This window comes from Sturnira hondurensis, unplaced genomic scaffold (genome assembly GCF_014824575.4).
Source record: "Sturnira hondurensis isolate 20B ecotype Veracruz unplaced genomic scaffold, ASM1482457v3 Scaffold0004136, whole genome shotgun sequence".
Classification (NCBI taxonomy): Eukaryota; Metazoa; Chordata; class Mammalia; order Chiroptera; family Phyllostomidae; genus Sturnira; species Sturnira hondurensis.
This window is the reverse complement of record NW_028076767.1, coordinates 31,173,695-31,194,131: the sequence shown is the minus strand read 5'-3', so window position 1 is coordinate 31,194,131 and position 20,437 is coordinate 31,173,695. Positions and strand designations below refer to the sequence as shown.

The following is a 20,437-nucleotide window of genomic DNA, read 5'->3' as shown; positions in this document are numbered from 1 at the left end:
AGAATGGAAAGGCAGATAAAGTGCTTCCCAGACAAGGTAAAACTAAAGGAGTTCATCATCACCAAGCCATTATTGTATGACATGTTAAAGGGACTTATTTAAGAAAAAGAAAAAGATCAAAACTATGCACATTAAAATGGCAACAAACTCACAACTATCAAAAGCTGAATCTAGCCCTGGCTGGTGTAGCTCAGTGTATTGAACACAGGCTGTGAACTGAAGGGTCACATGTTTGATTCCCAGTCGGGGCATATTCCTGGGTTGTGGGCCAGATCCCCAGTGGGGGCCTGTTATCATTTCTGGCAAGATTTTATACTTTTACAACATAGGCGTAAATCCTTAAGCAATACCTAATATCACTTTGCAGGTTTTAAGTTTTATTTAAATGCTATTATACTGTGCTAACATTCTGGAACTTTATATATGTATTTTTTAATTGATTATACCATTACAGTTGTTCTATTCCCCCCTTCATTCCCCTCCACCCCCACACTCCCTCCCCAACCATTCTCCCCCCCTTAGTTTATAACCACCTGTCTCAAGTTCTTTAGATTCTATATTTCCCCTACTATTCTTGCCCTTCCCCCTATCTATTTTCTACCTACTGTCTATGCTATTTTCTGTGCCTTCTCCCCCCTTCTCCTCCTCCCACTCCCCTCTTGCTAACCCTCCAGGTGTTCTTCATTTCTATGGTTCCACTCCTGATCTAGCTGTCCTCTTGGTTTGCTTTTGTTTTAGGTGTGGTTGTTAATAACTGTGAGTTTGCTGTCCTTTCACTGTTCATATTTTTCATCTTCTTTTTCCTATATAAGTCCCTTTAGCATTTCATATAATAAGGGCTTGGTGATGATGAACTCCTTGAACTTGACCTTATCTGAGAAGCACTTTATCTGTCCTTCCATTCTAAATGAAAGTTTTGCTGGATAAAGCAATCTTGGCTGTAGGTCTTTGGATTTCATGACTTGGAATACTTCTTTCCAGCCCCTTCTTGCCTGTAAGGTCTCTTTTGAGAAATCCGCTGACAGTCTGATGGGTACTCCTTTGTAGGTGACTGTCCCCTTATCCCTTGCTGCTTCTAGGATTCTCTCCTTCATTTTAGTCTTGGCTAATGTAATTATGATGTGCCTTGGTGTGTTCCTTCTTGGGTCCAACTTCTTTGGGACTCTCTGAGCTTCCTGGATTTCCTGGAAGTCTATTTCCTTTGCCAGACTGGGGAAGTTCTCCTTTATTATTTGTTCAAATAAGTTTTCCACTCGTGGCTGTTTCTTTCCCCCTTCTGGTACCCCTATAATTCGGATGTTGGAACGTTTAAAGATGTCCTGGAGGTTCCTAAGCCTCTTTTCATTTTTTTGAATTCTTGTTTCTTCATTCTTTTCTGGTTGGATGTTTCGTTCTTCCTTCTGGTCCATTCCATTGATTTGAGTCCCAGTTTCCTTTCCATCACTATTGGTTTCCTTGCATCTCCCTTCATTTCAATTAGTTTAGCCTTCATATGTTCCTCTAATTTGTGACTATAATCAACCAGTTCTGTGAGCATCCTGATGACCAGTATTCTGAACTGTGCATCTGAGAGGCTGGCAATCTCTTGGTCACTTAGAGTTATGGGCTCTGGGGCTTTGAGTTCTTCTTGAGCCATTTTTTGGCCTGTTCGTGCCTGTTAAGTATCAGGATCGGAGCCCTAGGTGTTCACCAAAGCAGGGCAACTCAGTTGCTGGGTTGTCATGCTGTATGTGGGGGCGGGGTCAAAGAGGAGCACTGGTGGTCCCGTCTGCGCCTCCCACCGCTGCCACCACAGGTGCCGCAGCTGCCACCGTCACCGGGACCCGCGCATTTCATCCCACTGCATGCGAGTGTGCCACCGCCATCAGCCCTCGCCTCCTGGGGCCTGCGTGGTCCGTCTCACTGTACGCGAATGTGCGACCTTGGTCAGTCTGCCCCACACCCTGACTGGGTCTGGGCCACTTGCGGGCCTAGGTCGGGGGGATCTGTTCTGCTCGACCCTGCTCTGCTGCTGACTCCGCCCCTCTTACCATCCTGGTTGAAGGGTTAATTGTAGTCGGACTTCCATATAATTCAATTTTCTGTTCTTTGGCTATGTCTTTGTTCTCCAAACCTTTGTTGTATTCAAACTTGGCTGTGGGAGAAGGCACAGTGTTTCCACCTATGCCTCCATCTTGGCGGAAGTCCCACATTCTGGAACTTTTTATGCTTAATACTCTTTTGTGTATTCTAACAGTGTTGATATATGTAGCTCCATGTTATTAATTTTCCATGCTCTATAGTTTTCTGTTGTAAGACGTGCTACAATTGGTATTGTATTAAACCTCCACCTAATGTTGTGCAACAAGCACTTTGATTTTCGCTCTGTGGCGCGTATGGGAGAGTCCCTCCTGTTCCCCTAGTGTGGGCTGCACAGACGCAGGTCGGGGGCATTTGGGAGCTTTTGATTCACCAAAAATGGTTTGCAATGTCTGATCAACTTTTGCTCTTACAATTTATGCCTTTCAGATCACATTTATGCTTTTTTTCCCTAGATTTTATTTATTTATCTTTAGAGGGGAAAGGAAGGAGAGAGAGAGAGAGAAATATCAATGTACGGTTGCCTCTGGTGTGTCCCCTGCCAGGAACTGGCCCGCAACCCAGGCATGTGCCCTGACTGGGAATCAAACTGCGATCGTGTGGTTCGCAGGCCCGTGCTCAATCCACTGAGCTATACCAGCCAGGCCATATTTATGCTTTTGATTTAAGTATATTTTACTGGTGTGTGCACATGTGTATGCATGTATGTGTATGTTACAAGTGACGTGGGTCACTATTTATTCCGAGAGGATAAACGACCCAGCACTCACTGGTCCACACGGCCATCTTTGCCCTACGTCAGGTTTCTCTCAATACGTGGTTCTTTGTATGAGCTCTCTGCCCCACTGAGCTACTTGTCTCTTGTCAGAACTACTCTGTCTTAATTAGATTGGCTTTCTAATCAGTTTTCATGTCTCTTTTTGATGAATCTTCCCATCTTTTCTTGTTGTCCATCATGGTGTAATATTCTTGGTCCAATAGCATTTTAGAGTGACTTTGTCATGTTTCATGAAAAAACATTAGAATTATTATTGTATGTCACTGAACTTGTATATTAACTCAGGCAAACTGATATCTTTTCAATATTGAGTTTCCCAATTCATGGACATAGTAGACCAGTTTGCAGGTTTTCTTTTATGACTTTAAGTTTACAATTTCACATGCTCTTTTCCACAATGTTCTTATGCATCTCTAATTAGAACTAACTTTAAGACTTCCTAGTTCATGAAATTTTTAAACTTATAATCACTATTTTCCATGGTTTTTGGCTGCTGTTTAGCATGGTAATTGATTTTGATCATTATTCAGATCCACTTAACACCATTAACAGTATGGATTTTGTTTTTATTTGCAACAGTTACAACATTAATTATCCAGAATTCATTTTTATCTTTTTTGTGTTTTAAGTGTGAAATAGTTTTACAAGTTTTACTTAGGAAAACTGGTGTCCCTTTCCCCTCCTACCATTTCCCACCTCCAAGGACAATCATTTTCAACTGTTAACTGATTATTTAGATTTTACTCCCATGTCTCATATATTGTACTTCTATGCACTTCTTCATTTCTGACATTAGGATTTCATTTTGCTCACTGCTTTTTATGTGAACATTAGTTGCATTTTTCAGAGACAAATGCCTGGGAGTATAAATTGGATCATATAGTACACGTATTGTCCTGAAATGTGTGCGGAAATGATTTGTATTGTTGCATGGAAGCACATACAAGCTGTGAGGTCGCCACCACACTGGGCATTTGCATTCAGTTTCACCAGTTCCATCAATAAAGGGTAGAATATGGACTCATTTAGGAGGAGAACTGCTCCCATCCCAACGTTGACCAGGCTCTGGTGAACCCTCTTTCTCCCTCCCTCTGAGTAGTCCCTGGTGAGGCTGGTGAGAATGAGGCCACATGCCAGCTGCTCAAAGTTTGGGACACAGCCCATAGCTGCAGACCCTTCTCCTCCTGAGCATCACCACGAAGATGTCAGATGGGGTGAGGGGCTGAGCACAGAGCAGAGGCCCCAAGCAGGGGAAGCATTACTTCCTGCGGGCCTGTCCAAGTGTCTCTGAGAACAAACATGAGTAACTCCTCAGCCTGTGGCTAAAAACTAAGATGAGTATTTCCTCACTCTATATTTGTCTTCTCTGCCTGATTCTATGTCACAACCTAGAAGCAGAAACTATCTTGAATCTAGAAGTGGGCTACTGTCTCCCAGCCATTGCACCCCAGCCTGAGCACTTCCTCTTGTATCACAGGAGGTGGGGCCTCTCTCCTCTCACAGAGCAGAGTCCGGGCTCTCCCAGCACACATTAGGACAGAGCAGTCTCCTCAGGCCTCCAGGATGCCCGTCCCTGCCTCCCGGCCCCACCCTCCTCCTTGCCTGCTGCTGACTCTGCTGCTGGGCTTCACAGGTGAGCTCTCATTGGGATAGATTTTCCTCATTCTCCCCCTGGACATTTTTTTGCTTCTGAAAATCTAGAGCCTCCAGGAAAACAGGGAGCATCACCCAGTGCCATCACAGAGGGCCAACAACAAACTGATATCTGAGACCTTGAAATCAGGGACCTAATTGTTTTTTATGTGAGTCCATCACCTGAACCTGGGTACCAAAGGCATCAAAGTGGAATGTGCTTCAGACCATAACAGCAACAGTTTTATGGGTATTAAACACTCTAATAGTCACAACATCCCTGTGTGAGAACTGTGACTATCACCCCTGATTTGCAGATAAAGAAACTGAGGTAGAGAGATTAACTAGTCCAGTGTCACCTATGCAAGGCAGAATTTCAGCGAGATTCAAGTTCAGGACAAGCAGATCCAGAGCTCATTCTTTTAACCATGAGATATGGCTTCTCAGTAGAGGATGACTGTGGAAAAATTAGAAAACACAGAGAAGTAAATCAAAAAATAGTTATCTCCCATCATTCCACATATATATTTGCAGTGCTTGTATTGTGTATGTGTGCAAGGGGGTTTGAGGGAGTGTGCACACACCCACACGTGGGATTTTTTAAAAGACTCTCCAATTGTTCTCTTCAAATCCTCTTAATCTATATGCAATGATTGAAGACATGGTTAGTTCCCTCTGTCTCTTGGACACCCTCTCTCCTTTACTTCTCTAAATGCGCTCCTTACCCTCCCTCAAACTTTCAAGACAAGAAAACTTCTCTCTGAGTAAAATGAGTAGGGTTTTGTGCATTATGATCTTGGTGGCCCTCTTCCATGATGGATGAGGGTGAAGAGGGAAAATAGGAAATAAAAGATACAGAGAATCCTCCCTGTATGACCTCTACACATATCTGTGTCTACCTATGCCTATGTCCTGTAATGTCAGTTGAAGCACCCAGCCCCAGGAAGTAAAATGAGTAATAACCTGTCAATTTCACTCACCATGTACAGATACTGGTAGAAATTCTTATCTCTTTACCTCATGTGGTCATTATGTCCAAGGCGATTCCCTTCTCACCCCTAATCACAGAAGAGGAAAAAAACACAGAGAGGTTCCAGGTCACTCAGTGGTAAATGGTAGAGCTATTATTTGAACTCAAACAGCCTGATCCTAGATTCATAAATTTTATCATTACCTCACATCTGTCTTACGAGATTTCTACCATTTGTGCCAAACAGTGTGAGAAAGGGTGGGTGTTGGGGGAGAGGGTTTGTGGTTTTCTGCTTCTCGGTTCTTCCACTTCCTGCACATGGACAGGATACGTTTGTTTTCACCAGGTCATCTAGTTGGGAAACTCAGTGTCTGACATCATTTCCACCAATTTGCCCACTTAAAATAAGCTTCAGAGGTTCACAGAGAAGTTCAACGGGCTAATTCACACATACAATAAATATTTATTGGATATATACAATGTACCAAAACATGATAGGAACTTGGGCTGTATCGGTGAATAAAAGAGACCAAGTAGCTGCCTTCATGGAGCTTATGTGCCAGTGAGGAAATGACAGTAAACAATAGACAAAATACATTATATAGAATGTTAGAAAGTGATCATTGTCAGGATAAAATGAAAGTGCTAAGTAGGAGAACTGGGGAATCTGGAAGTTGGGATGTATGTTAGACAGTGTGGGTGGGCATCACTGAGAAAGGGAATTTCGAGCCAACATCAAAAGAAGTTTGCGGGGGGAATTATCTGGGGGAAGAGCCTTCCTGTCAGGGAACAGCATGTGCGAAGTCCACAGCAGTAGATTTTTTGTGCTGTTAATCTGTATTTTTTCTGTGTGAAAAAAAAATGTTTCCATGGCAAGGTTTTGAAGAAAGGAGTAACATAATGTGACATAAGGTTTAAAATATCATAGCATTTAGTTGGGAATAGAAGACAGCAGGACATAGAAGCAGGTGGAACATTCACACAAACAGAAAGAAGTGACTTGTACCAGCACAGTAGCCAGTGGAGACGGGGAAGACAGAGACTTGGGTGCATGCGAAACTGGAGCCGCAGGATTTCTGATGCACAGGATTTGGGTGGGAGAGCAAGACTCCACATGTTGGTGACCTGAGCATCTGAGAATAATGGTGCTCAGGTGAGATAGAGAGAGCTGTGGGGGGGGGGGGAATTCAGGAGTTCACTTTGGACATGTTAACTGTGAGATGTGTGTTTTCATCCAAAGAAAATGTGAGTGGACACTTAGACATACAGTCCAAGGTTCAGAGGAAAGGCCTGAACAGGGATATAAATATGAGACTTAGAGATGGACGGATGGCAGAGTTTTAAGTCCTCTTTTCTCTTTCTCTATCTACTCCACTTCTCCTGCGATGTTCATTCCCATTTCTTCTATTTTTGTCTCAGCTATTCAGCTTCCCCCTTCTCAATTTCCTTTTCATGACCTTAAAACTTGAACCAGGATATGCTTGGCACCAAAAGACCTGCCATATAGCAGTAGGTGGTGGCGATAGAGGCTGTGAGGCCACACACAGTGCAAAGTGGGAGGGTTTCAACAGCTCACACTCTGCAAAGGTGACCCACAAATTTTCTCCCTGAGGAGAAGCTGGGAAACAGAAAAGAACACAGGATTTATCTGTGGTGCCACAGCAACTTCCTTCTCTTAGTGACATTAGTTACTTTTTTTAAAGTAACCAATGCTATGAACCATTGGTTACTTCTTTTAAAATGTATTTTATTGATTATGCTAGTACAGTTGTCTCAGTTTTCCCCCTTTGTCCCCCTCTGTCTGGTACCCCCATCCTTTATAGCAATCCAACCCCCTTAGTTCATGTCCTGGGCCATACATATAAGTTCTTTGGCTTCTCCATTTCCTGTACTATTAACATCCCCTTGTCTATTTTGTGCCTACCAATTCACACTTCTTATTCCCTGCACCTCTTCCCTCATTCTCCTCCTTCCTCATCTAAGCTAGTAACCCTCAAATGATCTCCATATCTATGATTCTGTTCCTCGTCTGGTCATTTGTTTAGTTGGTTTTTTTAGAATCAGTTGTTGACAGTTCTGAGTTTGTTGCCATTTTAATGTGCATAGTTTTGATTTTCTTTTTCTTAAATAAGTCCTTTTAACATCTCATAAAATAATAGCTTGGTGATGATGAACTCCTTTAGCTTTATCTTGACCAGGAAGCTCTTTATCTGCCCTTCCATTCTAAACAATAGCTTTGCTGGATAGAGTAATCTAGGTTGTAGATCCTTGCTTTTCATCACTTCAAATAGTTCTTGCCAGTCCCTTCTAGCCTGCAAAGGTTTTGGGGTTTTTTTGTTTTGTGTTTTAGAAATCAATTGACAGTCTTATGGGAATTCCTTTGTAAGTAAATCTGCTGTTCTCTTGCTGCTTTTAAGATTCTCTCTTTATCTTTAACCTTTGACATCTTAATTATGATGTGTCTTGGAGTCGGTTTCTGTGCATCTAACTTGTTACGAACTCTCTGTGCTTCCTGGACTTGTATGTCCATTTCCTTTACCAAATTAGGAAAGTTCTCTTTCATTATTTTCTTGCTCTTCCTCTTTTCCTTCTGACATCCCTATAATTCAGATGTTGGTAAGTTTGAAGATGTCCCAGAGGTTCCTTATTCTCTCATTTTCCTTTTTTTAAAAATTTCTTTTTCTTCTCACCATTCTGATTGAATACTTTTTTCCTTCCTTATGTTCCAAATCATTGGTTTGAATCTTGTCTTCATCCCCTCCACTGTTGGGTCCCTGAAGATTTTTCTTTATACCTCTTAGTGTAACCATCATTTTTTTCCCAGAACTTTTGGTTGTTATCGTGGTACTCATTATGACTTCTTTGAACATCCTGACAACCAGTGTTTTGAACTCTGCATCTGATAGGTTAGTTATCTCCATTTCCTTTAGTTCTTTTTCTGGGGTTTTGTTCTATTCTTTCAACTGGGCCATATTTCTTTGCCTCCTCAATTTGGCAGCCTCCCTGTGTTTGTTTCTGTGTATTAGGTAGAGCTGCTTTGACTCCCTGTCTCAGTAGCATGGCTTATTGTAGAAAAGGCACCTGTAAATTGTGTGATGCAGAGCCTTAAGTAGTTGCCAGTGTGGGGCAACCCTCTTCACCACTCTGTGGCTCTGTGTGGGGGCAGGGCTCAGAGAGGGGACAGTGCTGCTGCCTGGCTCCTGGAGGTTCACCCAGCATTCACCCTATTTCCAGTCACTTGACTAACTCCCTGTATGTGACTGGTGCCCTTCCAGCTGAATCCCAGTGGGTATGGGTCTGCACACTTTCTAAGTCCATGCAGGCCCTTTAAGTAGCGTCTCCTGAAAATCCAGCAGTTTCTTGCATTTCCCCAACCCCACTGGTTTTTACAGGAAGAAGTTATGAAGATTTATCTTCCTGGGCTGTGCAGTCTAGCCTGGGGCTGGGAATGCTTGCTCCCAGGCTTTCCTCCCATTTTTATCTACCACACATGAATGTGGGCTCACCTGCTCCACTGTTGCAATCTCTCTGCACCACGCTGCCTCTCCATGCCTCTCCACACCTCTTCTTCATCTCTACCCCTTCTACCTGTCTAGATGATTGTGGTTTCTTTAAATCCAGGGTTGCCAAACTTCCACACAGCTTGCTTTTCTGAGGGTTCTGGGTGTTACTTGTTTTTAGGTCTAGATGTAATTCATTTTGTAGTTGTGTGAGGAGGCCAAGTGTGTTTACCTATGCCTCCATCTTGACCGGAAGTCCAAAACTTTCAATTCAAGTTGCTCTTCTTGTAGCATTAGTGTTGGATGTGGATGAAGCCATAATCTGCCAAAATCTGAATCATCCTTGCCAGGTTTGGGGTTTCTGCAGAGAAGTTACAGATACCAGGTCTCACTGCCATAGCTCAGGAAAATGGTGCGACCATTCCTTTTAGCATAGAAAATACTGGTGGTGCGTCGGTGCCTCCTCTATGGCAGCCCTTCTGCAGTTGCCACATTCAGAGCACCACCCTGTGGTGGGGTATGCAGAGTCTGTCAGGAGGTCTCATTACCCCATAGCACTGACACTCCTGCAAAATGCCAGTGGAGTCTGCAAACTGGGAGGTGGAGGGAAAGGGAGGGTAATTTAATGGTGACAGCTAGTTCTGTGCTGGATCTGGGAGAGGGGTGGGCGCTCTCGTCCTTCACTGCTGAATGCTCTGCCTTGGAGTCCTATAGTTCTGAGGAGGAAGGCAGTGGTGTGGTGATTCTGAGCAAGATGCACCCTCTAGCACATTGTTTATTTCTTTGAAGCCCATGCTTTCAATGTGAAATTATTGATTTTTCTGTGTTGTTTCATTTATTCACATTATAATGATCTCTACACTAATCTTTATATTATACTTCTCTTTGTTTCATTACATTAAGGGTTTATTTTGCCCTGTTTTTCTAATTTCTTAATGTGTGTAGTAAATTACTGAATTATGATATTTCCTCTCTTTAAATGTATTCATTTATAGCTATAAATTTGCCTCTGTCACTGCTTTGTCTGCATCATGTGTTTTTATTCTCATTCACCAAAAGGCATTAACTAATTTGTCCTGTGATTTCTGCTTTGACCAATGGATTTTTGGTGTGTATTGCTTGATTTCTTTTTATTTGTGAATACTCCATTTTCCTTCTGTGATTGCTTTCTAGTTTGATTTTGCAAACTGTTTCACTAGTCCATTGCTTCAATAGTTCTTCTTGTAGATTCCAGGCATGGTCTTGTCATTCATACAGTATGACAAGGCGATGTACATATGTGTTTTTACTTATAGCAACTGGTTTCTGGAAGAGTCAGAAGAGATGTGTGTATTAAACAGGGCAATGGCCCCACAAAAGAAGTCTATGTATTAGTACTCAGAACTTGTGAATAGTTTACTTTATATGGCAAAAGAGACTTTGGAGATGTCGTTAAGACTCTTGATATGAAAATGTTATCCTAGATTATCAGGTGGGCACAATATAATCAAAAGCGTTCTTACAAAAAGGTGGTTAAAAAAATCATAGAGGGAGTTCTGGCCAAGATGGAGGCATAGGTAGAGACCCTTCACTTCCTTGCACAACAAAAAGGAAGACAACGACCAATCTGAAACCAATAAACAACTCAAAGCGCTATAAAATCAAACTGCACAAAACTCCAACAACCAAGGAATTAAAGAAAAAATCAACCAGAACAACCAGACTGGTAAAGCAGTGGACCTCGCAGCCCGACTCAGAAAAACCACCCGCAGCAACACACAGACATTGGGGGCAGGCTGGCTGTGAGGGAGGGACTAACTTAAGGAGACTCAGAGGCGGCTGTGGGCTACTGCTGGGGTTGCTGCAGTAGGAGAAGCTCCCAGTCTCATAGGAGAGTCTGAGAGTCCATTGAAAAGTGCACTAGAGACAGGCCAGCCACACTGTTCCCTCTCTGGCCCCTCCCCCACAGGCAGCCCCCTGTGCAGCAAAGAGGGTTGCCCTACCCAGGTGAATACCTAAGGCCCCACCCCTTTACAACAGATTAGCTGCACTGAGACAACAAAATATGGCTCAAATGAAAGAACAGAGTAGAGCCTCAGAAAGAGAGCTAAGCAAGGAGGAGATCTCCAACTGATCTGTTGGAGAATTTAAAGCCCTGGTAATCAAAATTCTCACAGGACTGATTGAGCTTGCTCAAAAAATGAAAAACACAAATAAAGGATACCCAAAGTGAAATAAAGCAGAATGTTCAGGGAACTAACAGTGACAGGAAGGAAACTAGGATTCAAAGCAACGATTTGGAACCAAAGGAAAAAATAAACATCCATCCAGATCAAAATGAAGAAACAAGATTTTGAAAAACCAAAGAGACCCTCACAAACATCTGGGGAAACCTGAAACTTTCCAACATCCAAATTAAAGGGGTGCCAGAAGGGAAAGAACAACAGCAAGAAATTGAAACTTATTTGAACAATAATGAAGGAGAACATCCCTAATCTGGCAAAGGAAATAGACTTCCAGGAAATCCAGGAAGCTCAGAAAGTCCCAAGGAAGTTAGACCCGAGAAGGAACACACCAAGGCACACCATCATTAAGTTACCTTACCCAAGATTAAAGATAAGGAAGGAGAGAATCTTAAAAGCAGCAAGAGAAAAGCAGAGAGTTACCTACAAAAGAGTTCCTATAAGACTATCAGTGATTTCTCAAATAAAACCTTGCAGGCAACAGGGGCTGGAAAGAAGTGTTCAAAGTCATGAAAGGCAAGGACCTACATCCAAGATTATTCTATCCAGCAAAGCTATTATTTAGAATGGAAGGGCAGTCAAAGTGCTTCCCAGATAATGTCAAGTGAAAATAGTTCATCATCACCAAGCCATTATTATATGAAATGTTAAAGGGACTTATCTAAGAAAAAGAAGATCAAAAATATGAACAGTAAAATGACAACAAACTCACAGCTATCTACAAAAAAAACCAACAGAGAAGAAAAACAATGAAAACAAAAACTAAGCAAACAACCAGAACAGGAACAGAATCAGAGAAATGGACATCACACTGTGTGATTTCAGTGGGGAGGGGGAAGGGAGGAATAGGGGGGAAGGTACAGGGAAGAAGAAGCATGGTTAGTAGGCATAAGGTAGACAGGGAGAGATAAAAAATGGTATAGAAAACAGACAACTCAAAGAACTTTTATGTACAACCCATGGATATGAACTAAGGGGGGAATACTGGAGGGTTGGGGGGCAGAGCAGAGGGGGATAGAGGAGGGAAATTGGGAAAACTGTAATAGTATAATCAATAAAAATATTTTTAAAGAATTATAGAAAAGAGCAAGTGACCAAAAAAGGAAAGAGATTGGAGTTACAGGAAGCTGGAAATCATGAGAACAGGCACGTGGGCAGCCTGCAGAATTTGGAAAGGCAGGGCACAGAGCCTCCCGATGAAATCCAACTTTGGATTCTGACCGCCAGGACTATGAAACAATTAATTGCTGTTGGTTTAAGCCACTGAGATTTTGGTATTTTCTTAAACCAGCCAGGAAAACAATATAAAATGATTATACAATGGGAAAAAAAATCTCAGGAACTTGAAACCTTGTTTTTCCTCTTATTTGAATGACATGATCACTGTGTGTTGGGAGCTCTGCACGTCACTGTCACTTGGGTGCCCAGGCTGAGGGAGCAGAGCCCAGCATGACATGGGCATCTCCGTGGCAGAGGGAAGTTGCTCCATAGAGGGTCTTGCAGTTACATGCATGTCCCACAACACACATTCTCACCTGCTCACAGCTCAGTGGTCTAGAGAAGTCTCAGGGCCCCACCCTGCAATGCTCCATAAGTGGGACACTCCGTGAGGCAGAGAGTGCACAGCCAGAAATGTCTGGGGAAGCGTGGCACTTCCAGAGGTGACTCAGTACTTAAACCCACTCTTTCTGCTTATTTCAATGTCAGTCATTTTATTATTGTAATGACAACACAAATGATATTTTTTCAGATCCCCTTTACATTTATGCTAGGGATAACAATGCTTTCTCTATATGAATGTTACTTGTTCCTTTCAAAACATGTTATTTCCTATGTTTGGAATATTTTGACATCTTTAATAAAATAAATATATATGAAACATTCCAGTTGCATTACTAAGGAAAGTTTCTAGTTTTATACAATTTACATACAACTTTAAACTTTAGTAGTGGAAACAATGAAATTTTACTTCTTGTTATTAAACAATAACAACACTAGCTCCCCAAGACACGCACTGCAACCATATATCAGACTCTGTCATCAATGTGGTGTTCTTGGTATCTTAGATATTATGTTCCCACCTTGAAGTAAGTCCTATTTACTGATACAAAAGCAGGCAAAGACAATAAACAGGCAGTTCATTAAAAAAAGGATTACAAACAGCCAATAACAACACTGATAATTCGATCTTGTTTGTCATGAAAGAAATAGAAATTAAAAATTAAGTTATTATTTTTCACATATATTGGCAAAGTTGTATTATTTTAAAGAGATAGTATCTACAGTTTACCAGGGAGTATGCAGGTGGGAGGTGAAAATGTAGTCACACATATAAGAGTAACTGGAAATGTAAGTTGTGCAGCTTTTTTGGAAAACTATTAGGCAATACTTATCAAAGCTCTAAAAAAGTCTAATCCCTTTGAACCAATCGTTCCACTTCCAGAACCCTTCTCAAGGACATGACTAAGCACACACCTCAGAACGCGGTCACAGGGTGCTCCCTGCACCACTGCTCACTGTGACATCTGCAGATGATCAAATGTCTGACCCAGAGGAACACTGAGTAAGCGGTGGCCCCTCCCTTTCAGCAGGCCGTGAGCATCCCCTCGATGCCACCCTCCTAGCCTCCCTCAGCTCCTCCCTCCGCCACCCACAATCCACTTCTCACAGGGTCTAAGGATCACTTCCTCAGGGAGCTGACCCGAGTCCAGGGAACTGAGGAGGGATCTTCTGAGGACCCAGGAAAATGCACCGCTCACTGACAAACGGAGATGTGAGAGGAGGAGGAGCCTTTCCTGAGCTTTAGATGCAATTCTGTAGTTGCAGCAGCAGCTCTCGAAACCAGGAGATGAGCCTGAGGCCAAACACACTGAGGCTGAGGCCAAACAGAGTCCTTAATGACATGTCTGAGCGGCATGTGTGTGAGATAATGAATGTGCTTGGTCACTTAAGTCCATTATGTTTGGATACTTACCTCTGGTCGAAAGCGACCTAACTGATATCAACCATACAATAGAATGCTTTAGAGCAGGGGTGTCAAACTCATTTCCACTGGGGGCCACATCAGCCTCGTGGTTGCCTTCAAAGGGCCGAATGTAATTTTAGGACTGTATAAATGTAACTACTCCTTAACAGTTAAGCGAGAGCTCGACACTGCCACCGGGTAGAAACAAGGTGCTGGGCCAGATAAAACAAGGTGCACGCCCAGATTCAGCCCGTGTGTGGGCCTCGTGTTTGCCCCCTGTGCTTTAGGTCCAGTGAAAGTTATGCCACAGAAGTATTTCTGAGCAGTAAATGCACAGTTAAGGGGGGGAAAATTACAAAATAGTATGCTTCCATTTTTTATTTAAAAACAAGTATGTTAATGTGTATTTACTTGCCAAGAAAAGATTTTAGAGTTATCTCTGATATAGTTCTGTCTGAAAGCCAGAAATTAAATGTTTCTTCTTTGCATATTCGTATTTTCTGGTTTCCTACAAGTGTGTACAGGCATGCCTCTGAGATACAGAGAGTTCAGCACCAGACCTCCGTAATATAGTGAGTCATAATCTTTTTGCTGGTGGAGGGTCTCCTTGCCTTTCAATTACAAAGAACTCAACACCTGTGAACTCGACACCTGTGAAATGCAAAAAAACAAAGTGCAATTAAATGAAGCATGCCTGTGTCACTTAGAATTCTGTCACCCTTTTCCATTTCTTCTGTCTACTGAACCTGAGTCTGAGGAGAAAGAAAAGGTGAACGTGTACTCTGCTAAGCTACGTTGAACTGGGAGGGGGCTTTTTAAATAGGAAATGATGTGTTTTTCTATTTCCAAATGTTTGGTGAAATAATATCTGAATGCATCAAGCATTTAATGTTAGTCCTATCATGACTTTGTACCGATTTATACCAGATTTTTTTCTGTGAAGCAAAGGGTCCCAAAATAAAGGCCCATCAGGGGCCGTAGGAACAGCAGGTGATGTGAGTCCTTGTGGGGAGAACAGTAAACCGCCCCCGGGAGGGTTCAGACTCACCTGGAGACGAAACATCCTTGTGTCCAGATCCCCCAGGTTTCCTAAGAGCTGCTGAGAAAACATGGTGAGATCATTCTGTGTTCCTCAAACGCCCATTCCTTTTCTTCTGCTGCATCCAGAACCTAATGTGTTTTTTTATAAGCCTGACCTGTATCCAAGTTTACTGGGGACGTAGCAAATTCGGGTCACGCAATTCAAATCCTAGTCCACCACCTATGGCCTTTATGACGCTTTCTTTCAGTGCCCAAACCCAGTGAATCATACCCAGCTGAGTCCATTAATCTTTAAATCTTCTGATTGCTTCTAATTACTTATTGGTAAAGTTTTTTTTTCATAATATGAAAAGATTCTCAAATTGAACCATGTCCTGGAACACTAGTGTTCATTGTGTCAATCCCAAGTGTAGCTCAAGTTCAGCAGCAGTCACAGCACTGTCCGTTTGATGAGAGATTCGAAAGCTGAAATGGGGTAAGGATTCAGTGAGTCTTTTGCAAGAACTGGTTTTCCTTTGGCAGTTCTCTGCAAACAAACATTATTCCATGAGATACTGAATTTCTCTGAAACTCATTTCCTCATCATCAGAAGACCAGCCATGGCGGCCTTAGCGTCCCAGGCACAGACAGACTGACCAAGGAGCTCCTGCTCCTCAGGCTGGGTCAGTCACACCAGCAGCCACGAAGCAGAGCTGGGCAGCCAAGCATCACAGGAAAAGGCCCCGTGCGTGCCCTCCATCGCTGGCACCAAGGAGAACTGCTTGGCAGGGAAAGACTTAAACCCACTCTTTGCCACATCCCTTTACCTCTCTGTGCCTCAGATGCCTCATTCCTAAAAAGGTCTCACATTACAGGCTTGTTGTGAGGGTTACATGTATGGCACATGCCATGTGCTGAGCTCCAGGCCTGCTCAGGGTGTGCACTCAGTCAGTGAAAGCTGTTGCTGAGAAATAAGCCAGGCAGTGAAAGACAAATGATCTCACCTTTAACAGGAGCCTAATCAGCAAAACTAACAAACAAGCAAAATATAACCAGAGACACTGAAATAGAGAACAGGCTGACAGTCACCAGAGGGGAGAGGCGAGGGAATTTCAGGGGAAAAGGGGAAGGGTTTGCAGGAACAAGTATAAAGGACTGAAGGACAAAAACAAGTGGGGGAGGGGGTGGAAACGGGAGGGAGGTGAGGAGGGCGGGCCGGTGGGGAGGGCTGGGGGGCTGGGCTGGGCTGGGAGTATAAAAGGCAGAAAACTGCACTTGAACAACAATTTAAATAAAATAAAAATAATAAAAGTAAATTTAAAAAGAAAGCTGTTGCTGATAAAGATTTGACAAAACCCACAGGATCACACAGGGATGGATAAATAACTGCTTTGTGTTTCCCCCCAGGAGGCGCAGGTGAGGAGCTGCAGGTGATTCAGCCTGAGAAGTCAGTGGCGGTGGCAGCAGGAGAGACGGCCACTCTGAGCTGCACCATGACCTCCATTCTCCCCGTGGGGCCCGTCATGTGGTTCAGGGGGACAGGGCCAGGCCGGGAGTTAATCTATAGTTCCAAAGGAGGCCACTCTCCCCGAGTAACAAATGTTACAGACACCACAAAGAAAAACAACACGGACTTTTCCATCCGCATCAGTAACATCACCCCAGCAGACTCCGGTACCTACTACTGTGTGAAGTTCCGCAGAGGAAGGCCTGACACAGAGCTCAGGTCTGGAGCAGGCACTCGGCTCACTGTGAGTGGTGAGTACAGTATGAGATACTTCGTCCTTGCTGTGTGACAAGTCTGTAAAAAAGATCTTTGTTTATACAGCAGCAACTAGGAATCAGGTGTGGCAGTGGGTGCTTATAGCCAGGATCTGATTCATGGTTTGACTTTTTCCCTCGTGCAGGTCAGGGAACTTGAGGCCTTCAGAGGTCTCCAGGCCCGACAGCTGGTAAATGGTGGGAGACTCTGGAACCCTCATTTTCCTGATTCTCTAGCCTTAGCCTTCTTCAATCCCATCCAGCCCCCTCGTCCAGGGATGAGGGAACTTCAATACCACACTGAAGGTCTGAGGGACTTGCTCATCACGAGGTCAGCCCTCACCCCTGCCTCCAGAGAGCCCTCCCCTCAGTGTGGCCGAGCCCCCCTCACTGACACTCACTGACACCCCCTGGGAGCCGGGCTCCGCTCTGGGTGCTGTGGGAGCTGCAGGGGCCTGAGCAGGCAGAGCTCGTCCCCACGGAGCTCCGTTCTCCTCCCTGCAGTTGGGAGAGATCCATGCAGGGCAGGGAGGGGGCGTGTTCCTTTATTTCCTCCTCAGAAGCATCACAGGAGAAGATGTTCCTAAGGGGCACAGACTCCTGTCTACTCTGCCAGCCCTGCTGGGAGGAGGTGCCAGAGGTTGGGCACTCACTGTGGGTCTGTCTGATAAACCCCCTTTATTTCAGCGTCCCAGTCACACTGTCACTTAGGCTGTGAGCAGAGTTTTCTCACACTGTCCCTCACTTTAAGAGGAGGTGTCCTTTGTGGGTGACATAGGTGTCCTCCTTTTGAGACAGCAAAAATGCTTATTTAGGGGTTTTTCCTCAGAGACCCAGGGTACTGTATCCTGTAATGTCCCCACAAAGGACCTCTAGACCACGCAGCCTGACCCCACCCCATTTATAGTATGGAGCCTGAGGTCAAGAGGTGACAATAGCCTTGCTCGTGGTCACATGGCCAGTGAGTAATGAGATCATTCTAGAGCCCAATCTGATTCCAAAAGGGTTCCTTCCTACCCTGTCATAGGACCCTCTTTCCATGGAAGTCTTGGCATATGGTAGATGCAAATAAAAGCTAATTACAACAAACCATTGAATAAGCAGCCAGAATATTCCTTGCTTTGTTTTCACATGCCCCTCACATTCAGATGCTGAAGCCCAAGATCATTGAAATCCTCTCACAACCCTCAGCCCCATCCCCCCCAATCAAGCATCCACAGCAGCACCTACAGCTGCCCCTTCTTCAACTGCTACCTCACCCTCCAGCGTATGGACACAGCATCGTTCACTGACCATCTACTGATGGATATAAGTTGATTCCAACCTCTGGCTATTACAACAGTGGTACAGGGGATAACCTTATCCACGTGTCACTTGCCCAAGAGGGAGATGTCCTCTGGAAGTGGCATTCCTGTGTCAGAGAGCACATGCATTTTACTTTGTGTGGATATTGCCAATTTTCCTCCTAGACACGGTGGCAACAGTCTCCCCACAACCCCTGGACGTAGACAAAGAAGGTGGCTTTATCCTGAATTTCCAGATATTACAAAAGTTCCCAATGGGGTGTCCATTCCCTAGGCAACCACAGGTAGTGAGTGACTCCATCTGTCTCCTGGTAGATGCTCCTTCCTCTTCCCTAAACCGCCTGCCCAGATGACACCCGGGATGAGAAAGCAGGTAGGTGGGAGGGGCACAGGGGCCATGTTTTGATCATGGCATTTACCTTAGAAACAGTGCGGTGAGGGAGGGGCCTCTCTTGCCCTTTTGCTAGATGAGGACACTGATGCTCAGAGAGGGACCTGAACTGAGCAGGAAGGGGAGCTAAGATTTGAACCCCAAGCAGCAGAAGTCGCAGCCCCGCACTCGGCACTGTCCCTGTTCTTGTCAACGTGAAAGAAATCTCTAACCCTCTTCTTTCAAATCATATATTGTTTTGTTTTGTTTTGTTTTTTTAATATTTTATTTATTTATCTTTAGAGGGGAAGGGAAGGAGAGAAATATCAATGTATGGTTGCCTCTCGTGAGTCCCCTGCTGGGAACTGGCCTGCAACCCAGGCATGTGCCCTGACTGGGAATCGAACCACGATCGTGTGGTTCGCAGGCCCGCGCTCAATCCACTGAGCTACACCAGCCAGGGCTCAAATCATATATTGTTATGTTCTTCAGCAAAAAATAAAAATTTAAGAAGGTCCTGTGAGGAAGGCATCTCTAGCTTTACAACCTAAATGGGACAGATACTCAAATGTCCCGTCATGTCCAGAAACTACTCCTCAGTGACATGACTCAGCATTTAAAAACATTCATGTGTATTATCCCCAAATGCTGCGTTATTCCTTCACTGAGCAGCCTGCAGGAGCAGCCTGGGGACAGTGGCTGGGGTAGAGCAGAGATGGGCCACTGCACCCCCAACAACGCTGGACACCACCTGTCCTGTCTCCACAGACTGAGGATGAGGAGGAGGAGGCTCACCTGAGCCCAGCTGAGCAAGAGTTCATTTTCTAGACCCAGGTGTCAGGAGCCCATTCTTCCATTTATTGCTACGAGGTCCCCAGGCCTGGGCACTTGGAGGCCACCCATCCCTGGAGTATGTGGCAGTAAGTGACAGGCTCCTAAAGGTGGGCACTTGCTCTGCTGGTGGTCATGAATACTTGGGGGCCACAGGAAACAGCTCCTGAGCAGACTAATGGGGGAAACAACAGGCTATCATTTCTCAGCCTCAGTTTTCTCATCTGTAAAATGGTGTCAATCATGGATGCTTTTTAGAAGACTGGAAAGGATGTGAGGTATTCTTTCTGAGTCGCCCAGCACTGAATAGTCCCCCCAAATCAGGTGTTATGTCAGTGTTGTGACCCACTTAATTTTGCTGAGCCTCAGGTCCTCATTTGCGAAAAAGTTTCTATAGTATTTTAATGTAATGTTAATCAAATAACTGATTCATAAAATATTTATAATATGATCATACCAACCTTTACAGGATGTTACGAGATGAGCCTGGTGAGAGAGCAGACCCTCACTGAGCCATGGTCCTGTCCTCCCACCGCCGGGTGCTCTTGGGAAGTCTCAGTTGTGCTCAGTCCTCAGTTTCCCCATTTGATAAAATAGGATAATCATGGCTCCTGTTCACAGTTCTGTAAGGATTGCAGGTCAACTATAAAAAGTTAGTACAACTTCCAGTCAAGATGGCCTCATAGATAAATACCTCGCCTCCTCGCATAACCCATCAAAATTACAACTAAAATCTGGATCACCCATCGCCCAGAACCACCAGAAATCAGGTTAAATGGAAGTCTGATGACTATGGACTTAAAGAAACCACATCCATCCAGAGTGGTAGGAGGAGCAGAGAAGCAGAATGGGCTAGTCCCACACCCACATGTGGGGGATAAAAATTCAGCAGGGATATCTCAGGAGCAAGGAGTCCAAAACCAGCAACAGGTCCCCAGCTGAGGGTTCAGGTGCCAGGAAGGTAAGTGCCAATAGCTTTTGTCTGCAAAAGCCAGCAGGGATTAA

The 20,437-nt window shown here is 44.2% G+C and overlaps 1 protein-coding gene and 1 pseudogene across 1 annotated transcript in view; one reads left to right on the top strand and one right to left on the bottom strand.

Annotated features, from left to right (window-relative positions):
* The first annotated feature begins 4,389 nt into the window (after positions 1-4,389).
* LOC118985604 (signal-regulatory protein beta-1-like) overlaps positions 4,390-20,437 on the top strand; it is a 29,453-nt gene continuing 13,405 nt past the window's right edge. The window contains exons 1-2 of the mRNA XM_037044291.1: positions 4,390-4,490; positions 16,574-16,924. Of these exons, the coding sequence (XP_036900186.1) occupies positions 4,421-4,490; positions 16,574-16,924 (421 nt within the window). The 5' untranslated portion in view covers positions 4,390-4,420. The remainder of the gene's footprint in view (positions 4,491-16,573; positions 16,925-20,437) is intronic.
* On the bottom strand, positions 15,065-15,947 carry LOC118985605 (L-aminoadipate-semialdehyde dehydrogenase-phosphopantetheinyl transferase-like; annotated as a pseudogene).